This window comes from Alligator mississippiensis, chromosome 1, assembly GCF_030867095.1.
Source record: "Alligator mississippiensis isolate rAllMis1 chromosome 1, rAllMis1, whole genome shotgun sequence".
NCBI lineage: Eukaryota > Metazoa > Chordata > Crocodylia > Alligatoridae > Alligator > Alligator mississippiensis.
In genome coordinates, this window is record NC_081824.1 from 148,641,383 (window position 1) to 148,663,710 (window position 22,328).

Below are 22,328 nucleotides of genomic sequence, written 5' to 3' on the forward strand. Positions count from 1 at the left end.
GACAGCATGGGAGAAAGATCAGACCCATCGGGGTCAGGCGCTGCCTGGCCTGCCAGCAACTCAGCCCCCAGGGGTGAGACAGGTGGGCTCTGAAGAAAAAAAAAAAAAAAAAAAAAGGACTGGGGGAGAAGGGGCAGTGGTGTGAATGCAAATGTGGGGGAAGGGGAAGAAATGATCCTTAGATTAAGTTAAACCCAACTAAACTTCTAGAAAGATTTGATTGTGCAGAATAAAATTTACTAGGATATGAGCAACATAGACACAAAGCTTGGCTCTAAAGCCAGCCACAGGACTGGCAGAGTGGCATTATGGAATGGGGAAGAGGAGAGATCTAGTGAGAAGCCAGGTAGCAGCAGAAGCAGCAGCCTATGCAAGAAATTGAAAAAGAATAGGAGGCAAACCATTAAGAAAAGCCCCTCAATAAGCAGCTTCTGGTGGGGACCAGACACTAGGAGTAGTGGTAGGTTAAAAGTGCTAAACACAGCTCAAGAACTGTAGGTTATCTACAACATATATCATTTTGATTTATTTGGATGTCAACTGCAACTGCATAAATTATCAAACAAAGAAATGTGGGGGAGAGATAATTCATTGTTTCAGGTGTGCAACAACATTATTTAAATCCTCCCTAAAGCACTGTTTAAATTTGATCTGGTAAACACTAAGTAACCTATACTGAAAATAGATCCATGGGAGGAAGCTTTAAAAACATCTTATTAAAAAGGTAAGGCTGCTAGATTAATTTTAACCTCTGTCTATTCTCAGCCTTATTTTCATAAGTACTTCATAAAAATTGTAACAGTAAGTTCAAATGTATAGTTAATTGCTCCTTTATTCAACAGGGGAACAGAAATGCTTTTAATGAAGTCTGATCACCAGTTGTTAATTTAATACAGTTAAAGATAGGTAGAAACACATGAGCTGGAAATGACTAATTCAAAGAGTTAACAATAAATCCTCTCTAGTTTCTCATCAGGACAAGGGTTCAAAGTTTTGCTTTAGCTCTGCAAAACCAACGAAAAAAGAAAAAATCCTGAGTTCTTTAGTTATGCAGTACAAGGCATATAGAGTATACAAGGTGTGTAGTAAGACCATCAAATATTGGCTAAATATACACAGCTCTCTGAACTGAAGGTAAAATGTCACTCTACATTTAACAATTAAACGGCTTGGATGAATACTGCCTCCAAACTCTACTTATTATAGTATAGGAACACTGACCTCACAGTCAACAATTCCTTACTTTTCCTTGATCTGGAAATATGACACTGCACAAAGCTGAAACACAAACTGCAGCTCTCAACTTTCCAACAAAATAAAAGAAAGGGAATGCTACAGCAAAGAGGAAGAAAAGGAGGAAAAAAGCCAAAATACCTAAAGCTTAACCACTTGCCTAGAAAACATTCACAATGCTTGCAGTGAGATAGATTAAAAGCTCCCAGTCTTGGGAGGTTAAAAAAAACCAACCACACACACACACACACACACACACACACACACACCCTTTCCAAAACCCACCCATAATCCACGAGCATCCAAATTAAAAATGCTCAAACTATTAATTATAACTATAAATTAAAAATAGCAAAGATTTAACGAGTCTGCCACAGTATAATCTTTGAATTTTCTGACCACACTTCCAGATACTACACAGCAGCATACTGATTCTCCTCAGCTAAATCAAGGATGATAGATAAAAATTTGATCAACAGCCAACATGAAGAAAAAAAAGTGTCACCACTTCTGCCCTTTCTGGCATTTTTCTCACTCCCAGTTCTAATCCTTCCAGTATCTAAACTCTTCCCTTCCATCTGTATGACAAACCCCAAACCTTCCTTCAGAGAATTTTCCTCTACCCTTGCTAGCACCTGTGCTTTTTTACTCTACAAACCATCAAAAAGTAAGATCCTTCTTAGAAGGACAGCCAGAAGAACTTTTTTTGGCACAGGACTGCTATACTTACTAGAAGAACCAAATCTTGGCTAGGCCATGGGTAACAATACCAAGTAATGCACTGGGGCATCATCAAGATTTGCTCTCCCTATCCAACCCAGTTTCAGCTTTTTAAATTTGCTATCACTGCAAGCAACATCAGGTCTTGCAGGCATAGTGCTTGCAAGCTATGGATGGGGAATCACTGCCATGAAACTGTTGTCTAACAAGTCTCATATATAAAGAGCAACAACTAAAAGTTATGAGAAAAGGCCGAATTGTACAGATAAGAGTGAGGGCTATTATATACTGTCAAAGAGGTCTGGTTAAGGAAAGAAACAAATGCGAACTGCTTGAATCCAAACTAACTGAAACACAGGGCTTGCCTACAAGGTTCACTTTAAAAAAAAAATTATATATCTACATATACACACACACACACACACACACACACACACACACTTACTTATTGGCCTTTCACCTGTACTGTATAACACATTTGATAAAAAGTACATATGCATAGCCATAATTCTGTTTTTGTATGGAAGGTGGCTAAGACAAAGTAGGCCAAACACTGTAGGGGGACACTTTGAATTCAAACAGATCATGCTTTACCAGATTCCTGCCCCCCACCCCCCAAAAATAAAAAAGTAGCCTACCAAGTTAAAAAAAAAAAAAGGGGGCCTGCTTCAAGTAAAGAAGAAAGTTTTCCTTTGTTATTCTTTTTCCTCCCCCCTCCCAATATCTTCTATGCCATTCTAGATGCTTAATTTGCAACTTTTCACCAAAATTAACATGTGGAGTAGTATGGTCAGTCAATGAGTGAAAACATACTCTGAAATCATCCAATAAAAAGAAAAAGTCATTCCTTTTGCAAGACAGTTGGCCTTTAAATAGACTGACTGTACTTAAGTCAAGTTGAATTAAGTGATTGCTTTTTTTCCTTAGTACATTCATTCCGTCTATACTCATTTAATCAGCACTGATCTGAAACACCAGTTTTATAGCAGGAGTCTCAGGAAGAGAATAATCATATTGGTAAATATAATAAAAGCTACCTGCACACCCAATATGTATTTTCCTAGCTCATCACCAGGGCATTACCCAAATACCTTAAACCAAAATGTTGTACTCTGCCCCATTTATGTGACATGCTAGAGAACACAGAATGAGTAGAAAGAGAGAGAAAGGTCCATTTGCTTTGAAGTTGACACATTAGCCTGGCAAGACTGTAGAAGAGGAGAAAAACGTTACATCCATCAAAAAAGCTGATGTTATTTCAAAGTGAAGGCAAAGAAGCCCCTTTTGCTTAAAGATTTAATACCAGGCTCATCAGTTAAGCACCGTATTCCATATCAAGTGCCCTACCTACCTGCCAAACCCATCAGTGAAGAGAATCGGAGCGCCTCTTATATGACTGCTTTCAGCAGCTGAATGCGTCCAAGAGGAGTAACTTACAGCATGGGCTGGCAGAGATCAAATGCAAGTAGGATTTTTGGAGCAAAATCCCATCCAAAAAAAAAAAAAAAGAAAAAAGAATTTAGAATAATAAAGGATTCAGAAAAACAAAGCTTTCCAAACAATGGCACATCCATGTTTCTCATGATCATTCTGTCACTTCCCCAGTAAAATGTTATCAGCATCAGAATAAATTCACAGCCCCTGCTTTTTGTCACCAATGACAACAAAGATTATTGCAATACCTGGAGGTAGCGTCTCCATACTTTGTGCTTTGTCCTCCCCATTGTTACTTCGTGGGTCTTTTCTTTTTGGTGAATCAATGTCATTTGGGTCCTCCTGAGGGGCGGGGAAAAAAAAAAGTATTTTCTTAAAGCCACTTCTTAAAACAACATAATTAATTGATATTTCATTTCTGCATTTTCAAAGTAGACAGCAACAGCATGGTCTCTAAATCATTTTAAGGATGTAAAAAATTGGGAAAGGTTGCTTTTGGATATAAGTAAAACGAATGGATTTCTTTCCCTATTTTTACAAAAACAAACTAGGGAGACAAATGCTTCATTTAAGCAGCAAATACCTTCTTTCTTAGAAGAGAAAAAAGCTTTTCCCTGTTTTCAAAAAGAAAGTACATTAGGAAATACACACAGTTTGTTTCTATGAAGAAAGGAAAAGAACAAACAAAACAAAACCTCAAGTAAGCAAACTGAGCAAAGAGGTTTTCCTGTTTAGACAATCTCCCTCTGCCTCATAGCTGCTCTTCAGTATTGCTAAATTACTTATTAGCTTTCATTGTCATTTTGGTAAATGGTTTTCTAACTCAAAACTTCTGAAAAAGTACATGACAAATGGCCATTTAGAAGCATCCTCTACAGAGGAATCCAAGCTAGCAGCCGATTTTCAAATAAAATATCCATTAGAACTTATGCCTGTAGTTCTAGATATACACACTGATATAGTAAAGAGCAAGTGTCAGTATGCTTTTCCCCTTAAATTTCAGTAAAAGTCCTTTATGAATACAGAAAAAAAAATTCACTAAGAGCTCCATTTTCCTTTCTGCAGAGAAGTCATCACGAGTGCTTATGTTTCTATAGAAACAACTGATCATTCAGTATTAGGACTTCACAGAATCAATTTGGAAGAGAAATTGAGTTAAAAGAAAAACATGCATGTAAAAAGTGATAATGAAACATACAACTAGCACAGGGTTCTAGTCTGAAGAGTCTATGGAAAAGCCTTTACACAATATATTTACCTCCCATGTTTATTCAGTCATCTGTTATCAGTATCAAGAATCTTTGCTACCCTTTCTCCCGTTAGACTTGGAATCAACAAAACTAAAGAGAATTTTATTCTTTCTTCTACAGAGTTTGTTGCTAAGTCCCAACTACAGGGCCAATTTCATCTGTACAAATCTAGGCAGAATTTGTCTTAAAAAGCTTTAATACAGACGGTGGCAACATGCAAAAAAGCAATGACGCTTGAAGTCCAAACAAAGAGTATGCACAGATGTCACATTTCTAGTGGGACAGATGCTGTTCACCCTCCAGAAACTGGTAGAGTACAAGTATTTGCAGTTTCTCCCACAGGAAATATGCCAGAGCTAAGAGAAAGTCTTTCATCCGTCAGTAAGGAAGATATCCCTGTGCAAGAGTTTCTCACACAGACACACCTGTATGAGTTTTGCTTCTGGGACCCAGGAGGAGTCAAGAGGTGGGGAAAAGCTCCGTGCGTCTTCCCCAGATGAGTTTTGTCCTTTGGAAGGGATAAACTCCACTAGCATAGCTAAGAGCATAGGTTGGCTCAGAATACATTTATAGTTTAAATGCACATTTACTGCTGCATCAAGGGGTTTCTCTTCACCTACAGTTGGAAACTGCTTTAGAAGGGTTAATTTGGTTTAAACATATTAAGGGTTAAATGAAAATACTAACTGGCCAAGTGACATTCCTTGGGTTATATGTCTCAGGACACAGAAGGACTGTACACACTGTACATTTTCACATTGTAAAGAAGCTATTCTGCAACACTATTTTTTTGAAGTAAGAAAATGTAGATATTAAACTGATGTTGGAGGTAGGTGGAACAGTTATAAGAATAAAATTTTCACTGCCAATTTATTTTAATATCTTCCATGGCATGACAAAACACACAGTTTTACCAAAAAATAAATATACTAAGCTTCTACATATAAAGCAGGGTCTGAAACTGTATGGGAAGAGATTAAATTTGCCCACTGCTTGATTACTTTGATTCAAAGATTACTGCATATAAACAGAACAGGAATTTCTTTTCTCCCTTTTTATGTGGAAGGTTTTTCTTCAACTTTGCAGAAATATTTCAACCATCTCAAGTGAAGACAACTGAAATACGAAGTTCTAAATCATCCACTAGATCTGAGATTTTATACCAACTGTTTACTCAAACAAAACAAGAGCCCATTAATTAGAACTCCAATATTCATCATATTAAGCAGGAGTAAGAACAGCATACCATTTGAAAGTCTCATCTCAACTCTGAACTGCAGTGCATTTTTTAAGCTACACATCACACATAAAACTGACACTGAAGGTTAGCTGGCCAGAGTCTAATCTTCTGTTTTAATCTTTTTTTTTCTTCAAAGTTCATGACTTAAGAAGAGGGAGGAAGTGAGAGTTACAGTAACTAAAACTAACCCTCTTGGCTATTGTGGTCTATGGAAGAGTTTAGACAATTACAAAATGGAGAAAAAGTGAGAAAGAGATATGCATTTTGAACTTTTGGGAGCTTAAATCTGAACATGGAGGAGGGGAAATGCTTTTTAAAATTTTAAGTTTGATTATTATATAAAAGTGGCATGAGTAAGGCACTAAGAAACTTATTAAGCTGAGGGATAAATCTTAAATTTTCAGAGAAGAATTAAACCACATTTTTACTTTAACGTAATGGTAGATGTATGCAATCAGGTAGAGATGAAAAGCTAGTTCAATTTGGTTTTGAGCGCCAAAATGATTCACAGTTAAAGTTAGTGAATAATCATATTACTGCTATCATGGTTTGCTGTATAGCCCTTTTTTCTCCACTCTCCCCACTTCTTTCTTACTATATAATTTAGTATTAAACACAAGTAACTGCAAGCTTTTTAGAGCTAGGACAGTGGTTTTTGCACATTTGTACTGCACTTAGCACCAAAAGGTAACAAAATCATAACCAAGACCTCTAGGTACTAGTGAAAGATGAAAAGGAGTGTACTTTAAAGTTATAGCAGATATTTACTATTTCCTCCATCTTCCCAGCTCTGTTCATAAAAGTTTTTAAGTGTCTGCAATTGACCATACATTGAAGTAGTAACATTATGATAAGACACAGTTTTACCATGATTTTGTATTCCATAATTTATACTGTATTAAAAATAGAAGGGGTAACAACCTGGACTTATAAAACTTAAAATTTTAGAATGCTAAAATAATCTTGGCAATTTGAAAATTGGCAGTCAAAGTGAAATAGATGATTTCCATTGTATGACATTTTGTACCAGTGTGTGTTTAGAGATTTATATAGATTACAAGGATGGCAATGAAACCAAACCAAACAGAGAAAGTTGTACTTCACTTGACACCATCTGCTAAACAGGAGTAATCGTGAGAAAGAAGAAGCATACACTAAAGTTTATTGTCCATTTTGGCACCTGCTTCAAATTTTTGGCCAAGTGCCACGTGGTTACAGGCAGATTTGCTGCCACTGACTTTTTTTTTTTTTTTTTTTTTTTTTTTTTTTTTTTTTTTTTAAGGAAACCTAATACTGGCAACATCTTCACTGACACAAAGGGTACCATTTGATTCAGCTGAAGTAAAATAGGACTTTTCTATTTCATACAGCTCAGATCAGTCAAGTCAGTTGAGGGCCTTGGAAAAGATAGCTCTGTAATATCAGCAATATTTTCTCAGCACTCCATTGTTATGCTAAGGCACTTGGTACTAAGTTTCCAAAATAAACTGGAATACTGCAATACTGAATGCTGCAGCAACCCACTACCTAGTGGAATTCACACACCTGAGTTGGGTGCTTTGACTCCCAATTTAATGTATGGACACAGTTACGTACCAAGGAATAGGATTTACAGAGCTAGCCTGTTCAACAGAAAGCTACTTGAGTTAAATTGGTAAAAATACCAAGGGCAGAGAGGTAGGTATGTTTGAATCTGTGTCCCTGTTTGGAACTTAGACACCTAAATCAGGGATCCTGGGGTTTTTTATTTTGTTTTTTAAACAGAAAAATCACAAATTCTCTGATAAAACCCCACAAATTTGCTGATTAAAACCCTCCCAAATCCATGACTGAAATGAAACACCACTATAGGTTTAGGTATCAATTTAACTCAATGTTTTATTGATATATTTAGAATTTTAAAGCAATTTGGAAGCCTACCAGTGCTTCAATCACTATAATAAAATAATTTTTAAAGTACCTATAAATTTTGGTATTTGATTTTGGGTTTATCACGAAAAATCAGAGGTCCCCCTGCCCCCTTTGCTCACTAGAATGCAGGTCCAGGCTCCTCTCTCCCCACCCACAGCCCCCTGAAACCCCAGTCTTGCCCGAGGGGGCCCCCAGCTGCCAGGGACCCAGGTCCACAGCCCCCTGTCGTCCCCCTCACCAGTACCACCTGAGGCCCCAGCTGCTACTCGCGGAAGGCAGTGGATGCTGTGCTGGAGTGGAGTGCGGCTCTCCCTCCCCCATATGTGGCACAGACAGAGCAGAGCCCATTGCGGGGGGGGGGGAAAGAGGGAAGAATGCTGGAGGGCTGCTCACTGCAGGTTTCGGGCTCCTACCCTGCTGCTCTGCCCCCTCCGCCTGAGGGCCTCCATAACCCAGCGGGCAGGAGCTGGCAGGGCAAGGCAGGGTGGGGCCAGGCAGGGAAGCTCCTTGCCACCGTGAGCCCTCGGCCATCCTGGCAAGACATCCCCAGCCTGCCTGGCAGCAGCGGGAGGCACAACCCTGCACCACGTTCCCACTGCTGCCAGGGGTGCAGAGGGTGCTTCACCATGGCAGTGCAGGCCTTGTGGCGGTGGCACTGAGCTTCCCCGTCCCACTCTGCTCTGCCCTGCTGCACCAGGTCCCACCCACTGGGCCACAGAGGCCCCAGGGGGAGGGAAGCAGGGCAAGGAGCCCCAGCCTGCACCTGCCCATGCAGAGATTTGGAACTCAAAAAGGAATCCTATAAAAAGTGGAATCTTGGTTGTAGTACTAGGGAAGAGTATAAGAGCATTGCACAGGTATGCAAGGAGAAAATGAGGAAGACCAAGGTACAATTTGAGATGCAGCTGGCAAGGGACACGGAAAGAGGCAATAAAAAGGGATTCTACAGGTATGTCAAAAGTAAGATGAAGACCAGAGAAGCTGTATGTCCCTTACAAAATGCAGAAGTAATATTGTTACAGATGATGCAGAGAAGGCCTGCATTTAATACCTTTTTTACTTCAGTTTTCACAGGTAGGGTCAGCTACCAAATGATAAGTAGTTAGCAGCAAGAGATAGGGATGGAGACTAAGAGCCTAGAGTAATAGCAGAACAGATTAAGGATTATGTAGAGAAGCTAGATGCATTTATACCAGCAGGGTTGTATGGGATGCATCCTAGGGGACTGAAGGAATTGGCTGAAGTAATTTCAGAGCCATTAGCTATCCTCTTTGAGGGTGAGGCCCTGGATGACTGGAAAAGGGCAAATATAGTGCCTATCCTTAAGAAAGGGAAGAAAGAGGATCCAGGGAACTGAAGACCAGTCAGCCTGACCTCAATACCTGGAAGGATCATAGAGGAGGTCCTCCAGGAATCCACTGTGAAACACTTGGAGGAAAGCAAGGTGATAAGGAACAGTCAACATGGATTCACAACAAGCAAATTATACCTGAACAACCTGATTTACTTACATGATAAAAATGACAGGCTCCGGTGACGACATGTAGGGGGTGCACATGCACCCCCTGAAAGCCCCGATGCACCCCCTAACTGGCCACGCTCGCTGCTTAGGTGACCAGCAGGCAGGAATGCCGGTGCCCCCCTGCAAGCGCCAGCTGGGGAATGGAGCACCGTGGCACTCCCAGCAGCCTGTCACAAGTGGCCGTGGGGACCACCCCCACCGGGCAGCAGGATCAGCTGCAGGGGACCCTGCACCCCCCCCCCCCCCAGTCGCTGAATGGTCACTGCGGGGCAGGGGGGGGGAGGGAGGGCAGCACATGCCCCTCCTGACTAAGGTGGCACCAGTTGCCCATGACAGGCTCTGTGGATGGGGGAAAACAGTGGATGTGATATATTTGACTTAAGCATGGCTTTTGACACCATCTCCCACAACATTCTCATTAACTAAGGAAAGACTAAACCAGGGTTGCCTAACCCTTGGATCAGAGACCAGATCTGGCCCACAGCCCAGGGATCTGGCAATCTGGCAGCAAGAAAGTAGCAGCACGTCTCCCCCACTACCAAGTTTCTAGAGCCACGGGGAGCCCTGAGCCCGATGCAGTGGATTGGGCACCCAATCCCAGTACACAGCACTGGCCCCAGGACCCAATCTCGGCACACAAGGGGCCAGATGGGGCAGTGGGAGGTCAAGACCCAATCCTAGTGGGTGGGGGAAGTATCAGGCCCCCGGGACCAAATTCCAGCACGTGGGGGCAGGAAGGAATGGTGGCAAGGCCTCTGGGACCCTATCTCCACACTCAGAGCAGAGTGGGTCATATTGGGCCCTTGAGACCCAAATCCTGACTCACAGGGCTCAAGCTGGCCTGTGGACCAGCCTCAACCCATTCATGTGGCTTGAAGGGTGAAAAGGTTGAACACCACTGAACTAAGCAAAAGGACTATAAAAAAGGTGGATACATAACTAGTTGGGCCACTGTGCTCAGTAAGCAGTCCTCAATAGCTCAATGTCTACTAGAGGGCAATATCAAGTGGGGTTCTCCAGAGGTCTGTCCTGTGTCATTGTTTAGCATCTTCATTAACGGTTTGAATAATGTTATTGAGGACACACTTAGAAAATCTGCACATGACAACAAGTTGGGTAGAGCTGCAGACACACCAGAGGCCAGGGCTAGGATTCAGAGCGCTAGGATAGCCTGGAAAAAATGGTCCACAAATCAATGAGATGAGATTCAGCAAGAACAAGTGCAGAGTTCTGGACTTGGGATGGAATAACTGCATGCCTAGAGACAGGAGCAGTGGTTTCCAAACTCTGACAGATTGTGCACCACCAGTTTAAAATTATACAACCTTAAGTACCACCCGCAAATTTTTGTCATATACAGTAATTATAATAAATCTGTTAATGTGTACCACTGACAGGTTGTCTGCATACCACTGATACCTGTGTACCACAGATTGGGAGCCACTGGACCAGACAATTATTGGCTAGGCTGCAGTGCTGCAGAGAAGGACCTCAGTGTTACAACAGAATATGAGCCAATGGTATGGTCTTGTTGCAAAAAAGCCAACAGCATACTCAGTGGTATTAACAGGAGTGACGCTTGCAAACCAAGGAAAGTGATTCTTCCATTTCATTCAGAACTGGCAAGGCCTCACCTCGAGTACTAGTGTCCAGTTTTGGGACCAACACTTCAGACTGGCAGGAGTCCAGCACAGAGTAACAAAAATGATTAGGAGCCTGGGAAGCACAATTTAAGGAAAGGTTGAAAGAGCTAGGATTATTTAGTCTGGAGAAGATAAGGATTTGATAAAGAGTCTTCAAATACCTGCAGAACAATTATAGACAGGATGGAGATGGGCTTCTTTCTGTGGCTGTAGGAAACACAACTATGAGCAACAGCTTCAAGGTGCAGCAGAAAAAATTTCGGTTGGAGATTAGGAGCGGCAACCCATCACTTGTGAATCACAACACTCAGAATGGCTGAATGGCTAAGTATGCAATATAAAATAGTGAAATATACAGTAGGGCAGACTAACACAGATCTTCTGCCAGGTGGGCCTCAGATGAGGCTCAGGAGGAGCACACACTCTCCCTCAATACACAAAGCTGAGGGCACTCGCCTATCTTATTTGTGGGGCTTGAACTGCTAGATGTGTATCAAGATAGGTGAGAGAACACCACTTAGTGAATCTAAACTCAAGTTTCAAGCTGTTCAGCATTATCAATATTTAAAATTCCCCTAGCTGTCTGAAGCCTCAATGCAGAAAAGTTTGGATATCCATTCACTTCAGGAGCCTTCAGGGGAACCAAGTAGGTGTTCTGAGGTGCTCAAATTCTGAACTTAAGCACCTAAAACCTGGCTTCCTGCTGGATGAGGTGGCAATGTACCTCCATAGAGAAAGCCATAATTTTCCACTCAGACAGCTAGGGCTAAAGGAGATCATGTACCAGAGGGCTGTATGTGAAAGTGGAATTCCAAGACTGTTTTCACTTTTTGCATTGGAAATTCAGCAGCATTTCCACTCTTTCTACTTTTATTTAAGTATTCTAGATATTCTGTATATTCAAGCACAATGCAGCTCTTCTCCAAATGCACCAATTGTAGCCTACATTTAAGTGCTGTAGCCAAGACCATACTTCAATTCATGATAATTTTGTATTAGACAAGATGTAAATGACTAAGAAATTGCCTATATTCCTCTTTAGATCTGTTTCAGCCCCACAGTTGCATGTTTAAGTTAACAATGGCAAAACAGTAGAAACGTAATTCCATGGAGAATCAAAGCAGCCAAGGTCTGTGTAAGTCCGTGAGGTGACTGAAAGCAAGAATACTGAACTCTTGTTCACTGAGTATACCATAAGATGCAATAGCAACCATTTTTTTTTTTTTAAGAGGAAGTGTTTGATCATCTACGCTAAATGAACAGTGACATTTTTTGAAAGTTCTTAAAAATATTGCAATTAACAATCACACTACTTCAAATGGATAAAACAAATGTAAGTGTTTGAGAATAATTCAGGTCAAGTTATTCCCTAGGCCCAAAACATTTCAACAAGAAAACAACAGCTGCTTTTTATCAGATTCCCTCTTTGGCAGCACAGACTGAACAGAAATTTATCGAGTGCATTCAGGCTTCTATGAACAGCAGGCAAACAAGTGTCAAATGGAGGAACTAACAGAAGTTCATTAACCCACCTTGAGGGTCATCCCACCGCACCACCACAACCTCATTCCTCCCACAAAGGCTTGACCTCATTCCTCCCACTAGTTCAGACACAAATGCATTACTGGATGTTTTAAAACCAATGAATGTTAATAGTCTCTACTTACTGACTGGCATTGCCCCACCAGACATCAGGAAAACAAGAGCAAGCAGAGTACAACACACCCACCAGATCAAAGATGAGGGGCACCAAATATATGGCCACACTGAAGCTCCCAGTTGACTAAAATCATGGAAGTTTAATCTACTGGCTGCATTATAGGGAAGAAACACTAACAGCCACATGCATAAAAATGTGGCAGTATGACTAGGGATGACCCAGAAGGAAGTTAGGTTGAATATCAAAACTGCCAAACATCTCCCTGCAGGTGCAAAGTTTGACTGGCAAAGACAGAAAAGCTTAAACTGCCTCTCAACACAGATTGGTAAGACCAAAGTTAACATGCAACTGTAGGGATACTGCAGTGACGCAAACAGCACGTGAAAGTGTGGAGGTACTTTCAAAGTCTACAGAACACCTATGCCTGCCCACATTTGGGCAACCATCCACCAATGAGGACCTTGTTATGGTTACAGATTGAGCAACAGTATGTGCCCATTTCTTTCCCAAATTTGAACATGGTGACAGGACAAAAAGATGACTTTGCATCTCAAGTGCTTTCCACTTATCATTCCTAAACCCATGGTCTGCCTTAGTTTACTGGCAATAACTCAACTACTACTGTAACTCCTTGACTGTCTCCTATTTCTACAATGCCCCCTACTCATCCAAAATACTTCCCCAAAGTTATCTTCTCTTGCTTCTATCAAATCCCTGGGTGCAGACATACCATAGTTACTACATAGTTAATTTACACCTAGTTTTACCCCATAATAAAAGTTACTCTGTAATAAGGAGAGGACACTCAGCAAGGTCATCTAGGCTAGCTGCCTGCAGTAAGCACCACTATAACATTTGGCCACTAAGTGGCAGGGGAGCCAGTCTGCACTGACCAAACTTTTCACCAGAAAGAAACTGACATGGGGAACAAACGCATGACCTTCCTCATAATCGGGGCAAATCCAAGATTTGGTAAAGGGAGGTACAGCATTTCAGGGGTGGCTGCACTCCCTGCTCCCAATCTCCTCCCCCCCCTGCACTGGGGCAGACAAGCCCTTGGCTGCTGCTCCTGTAGTCCCATTTAAGTCCAAGGAAAGCAAGCATCCTTCCTCTCCCCCCGCATGCTTAGAGGCACATCCCCTCCCCATTCCCATCCTTCTCCAGCCCTTCTCCTCTCAATCCCATCCTCTCCTGCCTGCTGCTGCCAGGTGGACATGTTCCCCTTCACTGGGCCTGCTCCTGGGCTGGCAGGGAACACAAGGGGAGCAGACAGGGAAGGGGGAACACATCTGCCCACTGCCAGCACTGTTGCAAACCTGAGCTGAACGCAGCCCATGCACAGCCCAATTGGAGCAGGCAGGAACTTCCCTTATCCCTCCTGCCACCCTCAGCAGCAAAGAAGAGAAGGAACAGGAGAGGGGCATGCCTTTGAGCATGGAGGAGAATGGAACAGGGAAATGCTTACCTCTGAGACTTAAATCCCTGGCTGCTGCTCCAGCAGCATGGTCAGAAAGCGACTCTGCTTGGGAGCAGGGAGTGCAGGCAGATGCACCACTGCACCATCTCTGGATCTGCCCCTGCTCATCATAACTTTCTTACACAGTCAAGTAATCAGACTTTTTTTTTTTTTAAAGGGCAACTTTACCTGAATTCAAATGATTTATTATATAGTAGACCTTTGCATCATGTGTCCTCTCCACTTTCACTACACAGTACACAAATTGTACATGCACACAATCTCTATTCTAACTAAGTTGAGCGTCTCCATCCACATGGAAGCTATTCGGCCATTTCTCAATGCCCTACACAACTCTGCTCTCACTACTTTCCTGACCCCTGTTCACTCTACCTCCCTACCCCTCTCCTTGGGTGAACCAGAACCCTGACTGAATAAGAGTCACGAGAGTTCACACTTTGATCAGCTATATCATCTATTGGAACTGGCATCTCATTTTGGTGGTTCAAGCAGATGGAGTGTTTGGCTTGTATGTAATAGCTAACATAGTGCATTTTCTCCTACTCTGAGCTGTGAAATAAAGTGTCAAGCAACACTAAGTATGTTTTGTGCTCAAAGCACTACCACAGTAGATTTTTTACAATACAAAATGAAAGACATTAAAATTTACTATACAGTTTTTAGACCACTCCATTCAAGGGAGAAATATCATAAGCTGTGTCCATACAAATGATAAATCATATTTCTAAGGTGTCAAAAAACTCCCAACTATTACTGACAAAAGTGTGTCAAGGGATGTTAAAATATCATTTCTGTCTACCTGTGGAAGTATGGAAAAATGCAATAAAATCTGAATTGACATGTTATGAATTCAAACTGGATCCAAGCAGGGACTGATCCAGTAGGGGTGCAGTGGCACAGCTGTACCCCCTCTTTTGGGTTTGACCACACCATGGGACCTCAGGAGATTTTTTTTTTAAGTTACTAAAGTAGGAGAAAATCCTCCCTCCCTTCTTCCTGTTCAAAGGCATCTGTTTTAGGGACTTAAAGTCCCAAGAGACTCTTATACGTCAGTCTTTCTGAACCGGTGGGGGTGGAAGAGGCTGAGAGCCGGGAGTATTCACCCCTGCAGTGTGGGTTGCCACTTCTGCATCTCCCTTTGGTAAATCCTGGATATGCCCCTGGATGTAAGCAAATAGTGTTTATTGGAAATTTCTAGTTGCTTGTAATTCTTCTGCTATATGCAACACTCACGCTCTCTTAGCAAAATGACCCAAATCTCTCTAGCAACCCTCACTCTCCCCCGCTTGTTTGTACATTCTTATAGTACATTGCAAGCTAAAAATTCTGAGAGTTTCATTTAAGTTTTCACCATGCCAAAAACATTTTATATATGCAACAAAACTCTACTAAAGACAACATTAGTGGAAACCTGGAAATCTGCCTATCTACTAGAGGGGAGTTGGAGCCTTAAATTTCCAAAGAGACATGCATTTGGGACTGGGGCTGTAAACACATTAGACAGCTTTGAAAAAGTTGGCCATCCTTTAGTTGCAAAGATTGACTGTAATATCAGCCACATTTTATTGCTTATAACACTTTTCAGCACATTGTAGGTTCAGAAAAAAAAAATCACCATGCCTCATTGGTTTATACTTTGTTCTATGTGTGCTAGAAAGTTTTAGATTCTAGAGCACAGTTTTGAAGCAAGGAACAAATTCTACAGCAACAGAGAATATAAAAGCAGTGTCCCATGCAACCAACTTACTTATGGCACTATTTTAGAGTTTAAAGAGATAACTGGCAATTTAAAACACGCACACAGAGCATCACAGGCTCAGAACCTCAGATACTCGCATGGCATGGTGAACCTGAAGATGGAACAATATCTACACAGCACCCTTAATCCCACATTTGCCAGTCCTAGTAGAACTGAACAGGAAAGATCAGTTTGCTTTCCAAGGCAAAAGAAACTTTCTTTGTCAGCAGAGTTACTATCAAGAGAATCCTGTTTTACTGGACTGAGTTAATGCCAACAACTCTAAAATGTTTAAGGTAAGAAAAAGAAATGAGCAGAAGCATCATGTCCTAAGGTGAAATTGGCTTTAGAAATGCAGGTGCCAACTCCCACTAGTTCAAGTCCATAGCAAAATGTTACATAAAGTTATAACAATTTTGATTCAACTGACAAGGACAGTACAAGGACGCACAAGTCAACAAAGCAGGAATCATTCTTCCCCTTCAGTATTTATAGCCATGCATATTTATGTCAGACTCGCAGTGGATTAACAAAGGTAACTGCAAACCATTGCAAGTACAGCTGTGCTTACAATGCAAGCTGCCTTATCAGATGATTATTCATATTCATGCTAGCTTTGGAGATAAAATGCTATATTGATTTAATGGTGTAGAAATTAGCAGGCTGAGTGGGCAAATCATTCATTCATCCTTCTGGCATCAGTGGCATTTAAAAGAAACTGAAGTGAAAGCCCAGTTTTTATTTGCAACTGCACAGCAACTACACAGTCAAGGCATAGAAGACTTAAGGGCAGGCTAACAAGGTAAATGTTAAGAATCTGAAATCTCACTTATCCCAATGGAGTTTTGGATTAGATTTTTTAAAATAGATTTGGAACAATGTTTTTATTCTATTGCCAAGGACAGTTTATACCCCAAGGTGTTCTGAATCATATACCCATATGAAAAACAAAATAGGTTTCAAAAGACTTAAGGCTGCAGCAGAAATGAAGTTATCCCAAACACTTTTAGTTCTACCTACACAAGTCGCCCCTTTGTTCCCTGCTGCCCTGTGCAGATGGAACCACTGATAGCAATTGTTACAGTATTAGTTAGTGGATACCTTAAATATCATATACAGTCAGTCCTCCACTTATGTTTTGTACTTACAACATTTATAAATTGACACCCTGTTTCAACTTTCTGACGTTAGTTAGGATTTTACAACACATGATCTGATGCCAAGCCACGTCAGCGAACAAGTACGCTGCGTCACCCGTCTCCCTGGAGAACATCTATCCAAACTTCCTTGTCTGCTTTCTTTAAGAAAGCAGACAAGACTCCAGAAAAACCTGCAGCTAAGACTCCTGAGAAGACTCCAGCCAAGAACCCTTCAAAAAGTCCAACCAAGAGCCCTTCAAAACTTCCAGCAAAGTCCCCTCAAAGAAGTCCTTCCAAATCTAGGATTGCTATTTACAATATAAATACATTAATGTAGCTATATTACTCATCTATAATTGTACGAGTACAAAATTCTGGGTTATTTTTTTGGTGAAAATAGGGTATTGGGCCTTGGTTCAGGAACGAATCCCCCATTTATAACATTGTTTCCTATAGGAAAATAGGTTCCGAGTTACAACTTTTCAACTTGAGACGTGGTTTTCAGGAACCAATTGTGTCGTAAGTCTAAGGATTGCTTGTACTTGGGTAATTTGGCCGGAGGCCTAAATTAATAAGAAACCTAGTGAACGTCATAGTTTTGTCAGCATCATAATACTTGATACCTTCAAAACCAGATAAGCCAATTTGAATAATTGTCAGTGAGCCACAGAAAGTAAAATTCCAAATGAACCTCCAAAACAGTGAACAGCAAAGCAAACTGCTATATTAAATAGGTTAATTTGCCACCTCTGGCAAGGGCAGGGAAAGGAAGGCTCCACTTGCCAGGCTGCATTCACTGACATCATTTAAATCTGACTTTCAAAGGCAGCAAAAAAGTAGAACCTCACACCAAGAGAAACAGGAATGGCATTTGCCTCCGTCAGAGAAAAGGAAGAGGAAAAAAAAATGAGAAGGTTGCAAAACAAAAAGCACCCCTGTCGTGGGAAGGCTCCACCTTCACTGAAGCAGTAGCAGGGGATCTGTCAATGTGCTAAACCAGGGGTTGTCAACCTGGGGTATGTATACCTCTGGAGGTATGTGGGGGGCCCTAGGGGGTACGCACAGGCAGGCGGGGATGGAGCGCTGCCACCCACCACCCTGTGCCTCCACCTCCCAGGAGCAGGGCCAGGGTGGGGAATGAGGGCAGCTGTACCCCTCTGTGGGATGCTGGCCACGGAGGGGCGGGGGAGGAGGAAGGGAAAGCTTGCATGCAGCAGCTGCTGCCGCTTCCCACAAACCCACACTGCTGCCGCTCTGCGTCCGGCCATGTACCAACCCCATCCACCCCCCGCGTCCGGCCACCAAGGGATACACTTACTAAAAAAGGTTGAAAACTCCTGTGCTAAACCACCAGTCTGTGATGTTTTCTACCAGCAGATCAAAATGGCCTGGCTTGGGTGGAAGGCAGGTCCTAGAGCAAGGGATGGACCCGGGATTTAGCATGGTAGGGTGCAGGAGCAGCAAACTGTGTTGCAGGGGTGGTTGCACCTGCTACCAGCCTCTTTTCCCCACCCCCTACAAGTTCAAGCAAACTATCTTGTGAGAGCCTCCAAGGACTTTAAGTCCCCTAGCAGCTAAGAATTCCACCCCCCTCCTCGCCTCACCTCCTCTTTCCACACTGCCTAGGGGTGGGAGTAGCTTCAGAGCCACTCCCGTCCACTGGGGTCAGTTAAGAAAATGGAAGTGGCAGCAAGGATTGGCTGGGGGTAAGCTGCCCTGACCTACTGGGTCCTCCCAGGAGCAGACAGGGAGGGAGAACCCCCCACCCATTGCCACTGATGCTGCCACTGTCTCAGCTAAGCCCAGCCTCCACAGCCCAAATGAAGCACGAAGGAGACTGAAGCTTCCGCCACCCACGGGACAACAGGGAAAACAGCAGCAACAGGAGAAGGGCCTCTGAGAATGAAGGGAAGTATTCTCACCTGCTTTGGGGAAGTTTTTAAAAGTCCCCAGAGGCTCTCACCACACAATCCAGTCCGAAAGGATGGGTGCAGTCAGGACACTGCACCTGCTCTAGATTTGCCCCTGGCTAGAAGCTGGTGACCACACTGCTTTCCCCTTCCACTTGGATGTGACATGGCATAGGCAAAGTTCTCAGCCACCCAACTGCAGCACAGGACCATGCCAGTAAAACCCCTGCCATAAAGCCCCACCTCTCCAGTTCAGAGGTTGCCAACCCATCCACTAAACAGAATATTGTGGACTGGAGACTGTCCTGCAAAGAAACTTCTCATTTAAAGCATTTCTTGCCTTTTATGAAGTTCTCAACTATTATGATCCTGAAGAGACCATTTAACAAAACACAATTAAACTGTGGGATAAACTGGCAAACTGCCTCACAACCCAAGAAATGAACTAAAGTGACTTCTGAACATTTAACAGAAGCAGGAAGGGCATCAAAAATGAAGATAAGCGGCACAAACAAAGGTTTCAATTTTTAATTACTACATCCTGCCTAAGGTATAGGGAAACTGAACATCTGCTGCTATCTGGCTACAGATATAAAACTACTTCAGAAAACACACCTCCAGCTCCCACAGAATGGAAGACAAGGGAAGGCAAAGCAGGGAGGCAAACATATTTCTTTGCCATAAGTGGATGCCTTTCGTGCAATAGTTAAAACTAGTTTTACGCCTCCAAAATTATCATATTGCATCTATGCAAAGATAGGTGCAGTCACATGATTTACATGGCAGCAGCACACTTAGAGCAATAGCCATTTAAAGTGAGGTTTTAGTTGTAGTGGACTTGGAAAAAGGAAATGCAAGAACAAAAGCTAATCATAAATCATCTGCCTGACTCAAAGCAACCTGAGTATCCTGATGCCCACTATGTGGGCCAGAAGAGCTTCAATAGGGAAAACGGAATTATGCCATCTCCACAGGAATAAAAGGCCATGGAAATTTGTAGTGGTATCGTCACACAATGCAACAAAACCAACAACATCTATAATTGGCATTCAGACTTCTGAATGCTCAAATATAAGAAGTTAGTAACTTCACAAAGCAGCTCTTTTTTAAATCATCCATAGTTGTTATTCAATATATACTGTATGTAGCCCTCATGTGACGATCCTGTAACAAAAAATGGAATTTCAACACACCCAAGCAACATGCTACAAATATACCCAGAATCAAAAAGCAGGACACAGTCCAGACATCTAAAAATTACACCAGTTGTCTACCTAATATATATTTATACCAGAGAGTAGAACCTGGAAATCCTCTCATGCTGCAAGATCTCCTAGGAGCAAAAGGTTTTGATACATAGTATGATTTAGGTGGTTCTTTTGAAAACAGTATCCCTATAGATCAGAGAGACATACCACTGCCAGAACCAGAAAACTTGATAAATATTATTTCCAATGTGAGGTTTCTTCAGAAGCTACTATAATTAGTTCCCTAGTCTAAATAATCCTATTCTTTCAGGAGTTAGAAGTCTGCCATAAATCACGTGAGAATGTCATTGTTACAAGGTGCCTAAAGCAAAATATAAAATACAGTACTCTTTGCTTGAGTCAAACCCAGGGGCAGGCAAAGTCCAGGCCCCAGACCGGATCCAGCCGGCAATGGACTCCATTTCCCAGCAGCCCCTGTCCACATGGCTGGGGCCAATTTCCATGGACACCTCAGCAGCAGCCATGCTGTGATAGCATGGGGCCAGGGTTTCCGTGGAGACCAGTCCCAGCAGTGCTGGCAGGCAGCAGCGGTGCCAGCCTCTTCCTGGTAAGGGGGTGGAGGAAGGGGGGCTGTGCTGTGGGCAGGAGTGGGGCGGGCTCAGCTGCTGCCGCCTATGCAGAGCATACAGTGGAGCATACAGTGGAGCATACAGTGGAGGCAGCACTGCTGGGAGGGATGGCTACAGGGAATTCTGGGGTGGCTATAGCCTCCCTGCCCCCAAAGTACTGTCCCTGCTGGCAGGATGTGCAGCAGGGCACAGCACTGCTCTGAGGCCAGGCTGAGATCTTGGGGCAGTGATAGCGTGGTCCGGAGCCAGGGGAGAGCCACAATCTGCAGGCTGCATGTCCCGGGCACGCAGCCGGGACATGCAGCCAGCAGATCACAGCTCTGAACCAGCTCTGAACCATGCCATTACCACTGCAAGATCCCAGCCTGCCTCCAAAGCAGCTCCACACCCTGCGGCGTGCACTGCCAGCACTGCTGGGGCCGGTCTCCACAGAAACCCGGCCTGGTGCTATCACAGCAGGGCTGCTGCTGCTGGGGTTTCCATGGAAACTGGTCCCAGGCATGCAAGCAGGGGCTGATGGGAAATGGAGTCTGGCCACTGGCTGGATCCACTATTTTGCCCACCCCATTCTAAACCCTTTAAATGTAGCCACCATTTTTATATGTAGAACAGTTAGAATGATCTGAAGCAAATCTGTGTTCTGTTTCTCCCACACTACTCAAAAATCAGGAACCAATAAAGTTAGTCATAGGAAGTCACTTGCTACTTTCATCTTGGAAAGAAAAATAAAGTGAAAGCATATCTAAATGTCACATCTACTCCCAAGAGTTAACATTTACTCTAGACTTTTGTGCATGTAAGGTTGTTATTGCCAGCATCCCTAGCTTGTTTACACAACTGAAGCACAAGCCAAATTTTTAACTAACTACTGGACAAGTGCCCTGCAATCTCAGTTTAAAGAGGCCAGCAACCTATTTCTACTGGCTGCTTAGACATTAAAATACAATCAAGTCACTGTTCCCTCTTCCAAGGAGAGCTAAAAATGGAATTAACACAGTAGCAGTTCAGGCCTGATTTAGTCCTTTCTCTGCCAGAGATGAGAGAAGACAAAAACAGTTGTCTAATCTGGCCTCAAATAGATGTAGATCTGATCAGATATATTAAATGTCACTAGAGCCCACATCTCTTCATTGTCTCACTCACTGAAAAAGTTAAAAAGATTGAACCGAGGGGACCATCACCAGCAGGAACACTACATAATGAAGGGTTATCAGTCATCAGAATCCATTTGGCTTGGTTTTATAACCCTCAGCAGGCTTAAATACATACATCATATAACCTTCACTGTTTCTCAAGAAAACGCTACACAATATCACTCGCATTTAAGCTTCTCCTAAAACTGTTACCCTTTGGCCTTATCCTTCAAGTACAGGAACTGAAATCATGGACAAAATCTTACTGACTTGTTACACCTCTGTTTAATTTTAGAAATAGGAGAATAAGTATTTAGAGCTGTATTCAGTGTTAAACATTTGGAAAGCTGCAAAATTCTCTGACCAGAAATATATAGATTTAATGCTATTCTTTACATAAATGTAAAATTATCTGCTACACAGCTTATAAAATAATCATCTTCAACTATGGTGGTCTAGATAAAGGGATACTAAAAGATTT

General features: G+C 42.5%; 1 protein-coding gene across 1 annotated transcript in view; it reads right to left on the minus strand.

The window, feature by feature from the left end:
• The window catches only part of GALNT2 (polypeptide N-acetylgalactosaminyltransferase 2), a 178,490-nt gene that overhangs the window by 82,995 nt on the left and 73,167 nt on the right, over window positions 1-22,328 (minus strand). Inside the window, exon 2 of the mRNA XM_006267910.4 lies at window positions 3,636-3,729. Coding sequence (XP_006267972.1) covers window positions 3,636-3,729 — 94 coding nt within the window. The remainder of the gene's footprint in view (window positions 1-3,635; window positions 3,730-22,328) is intronic.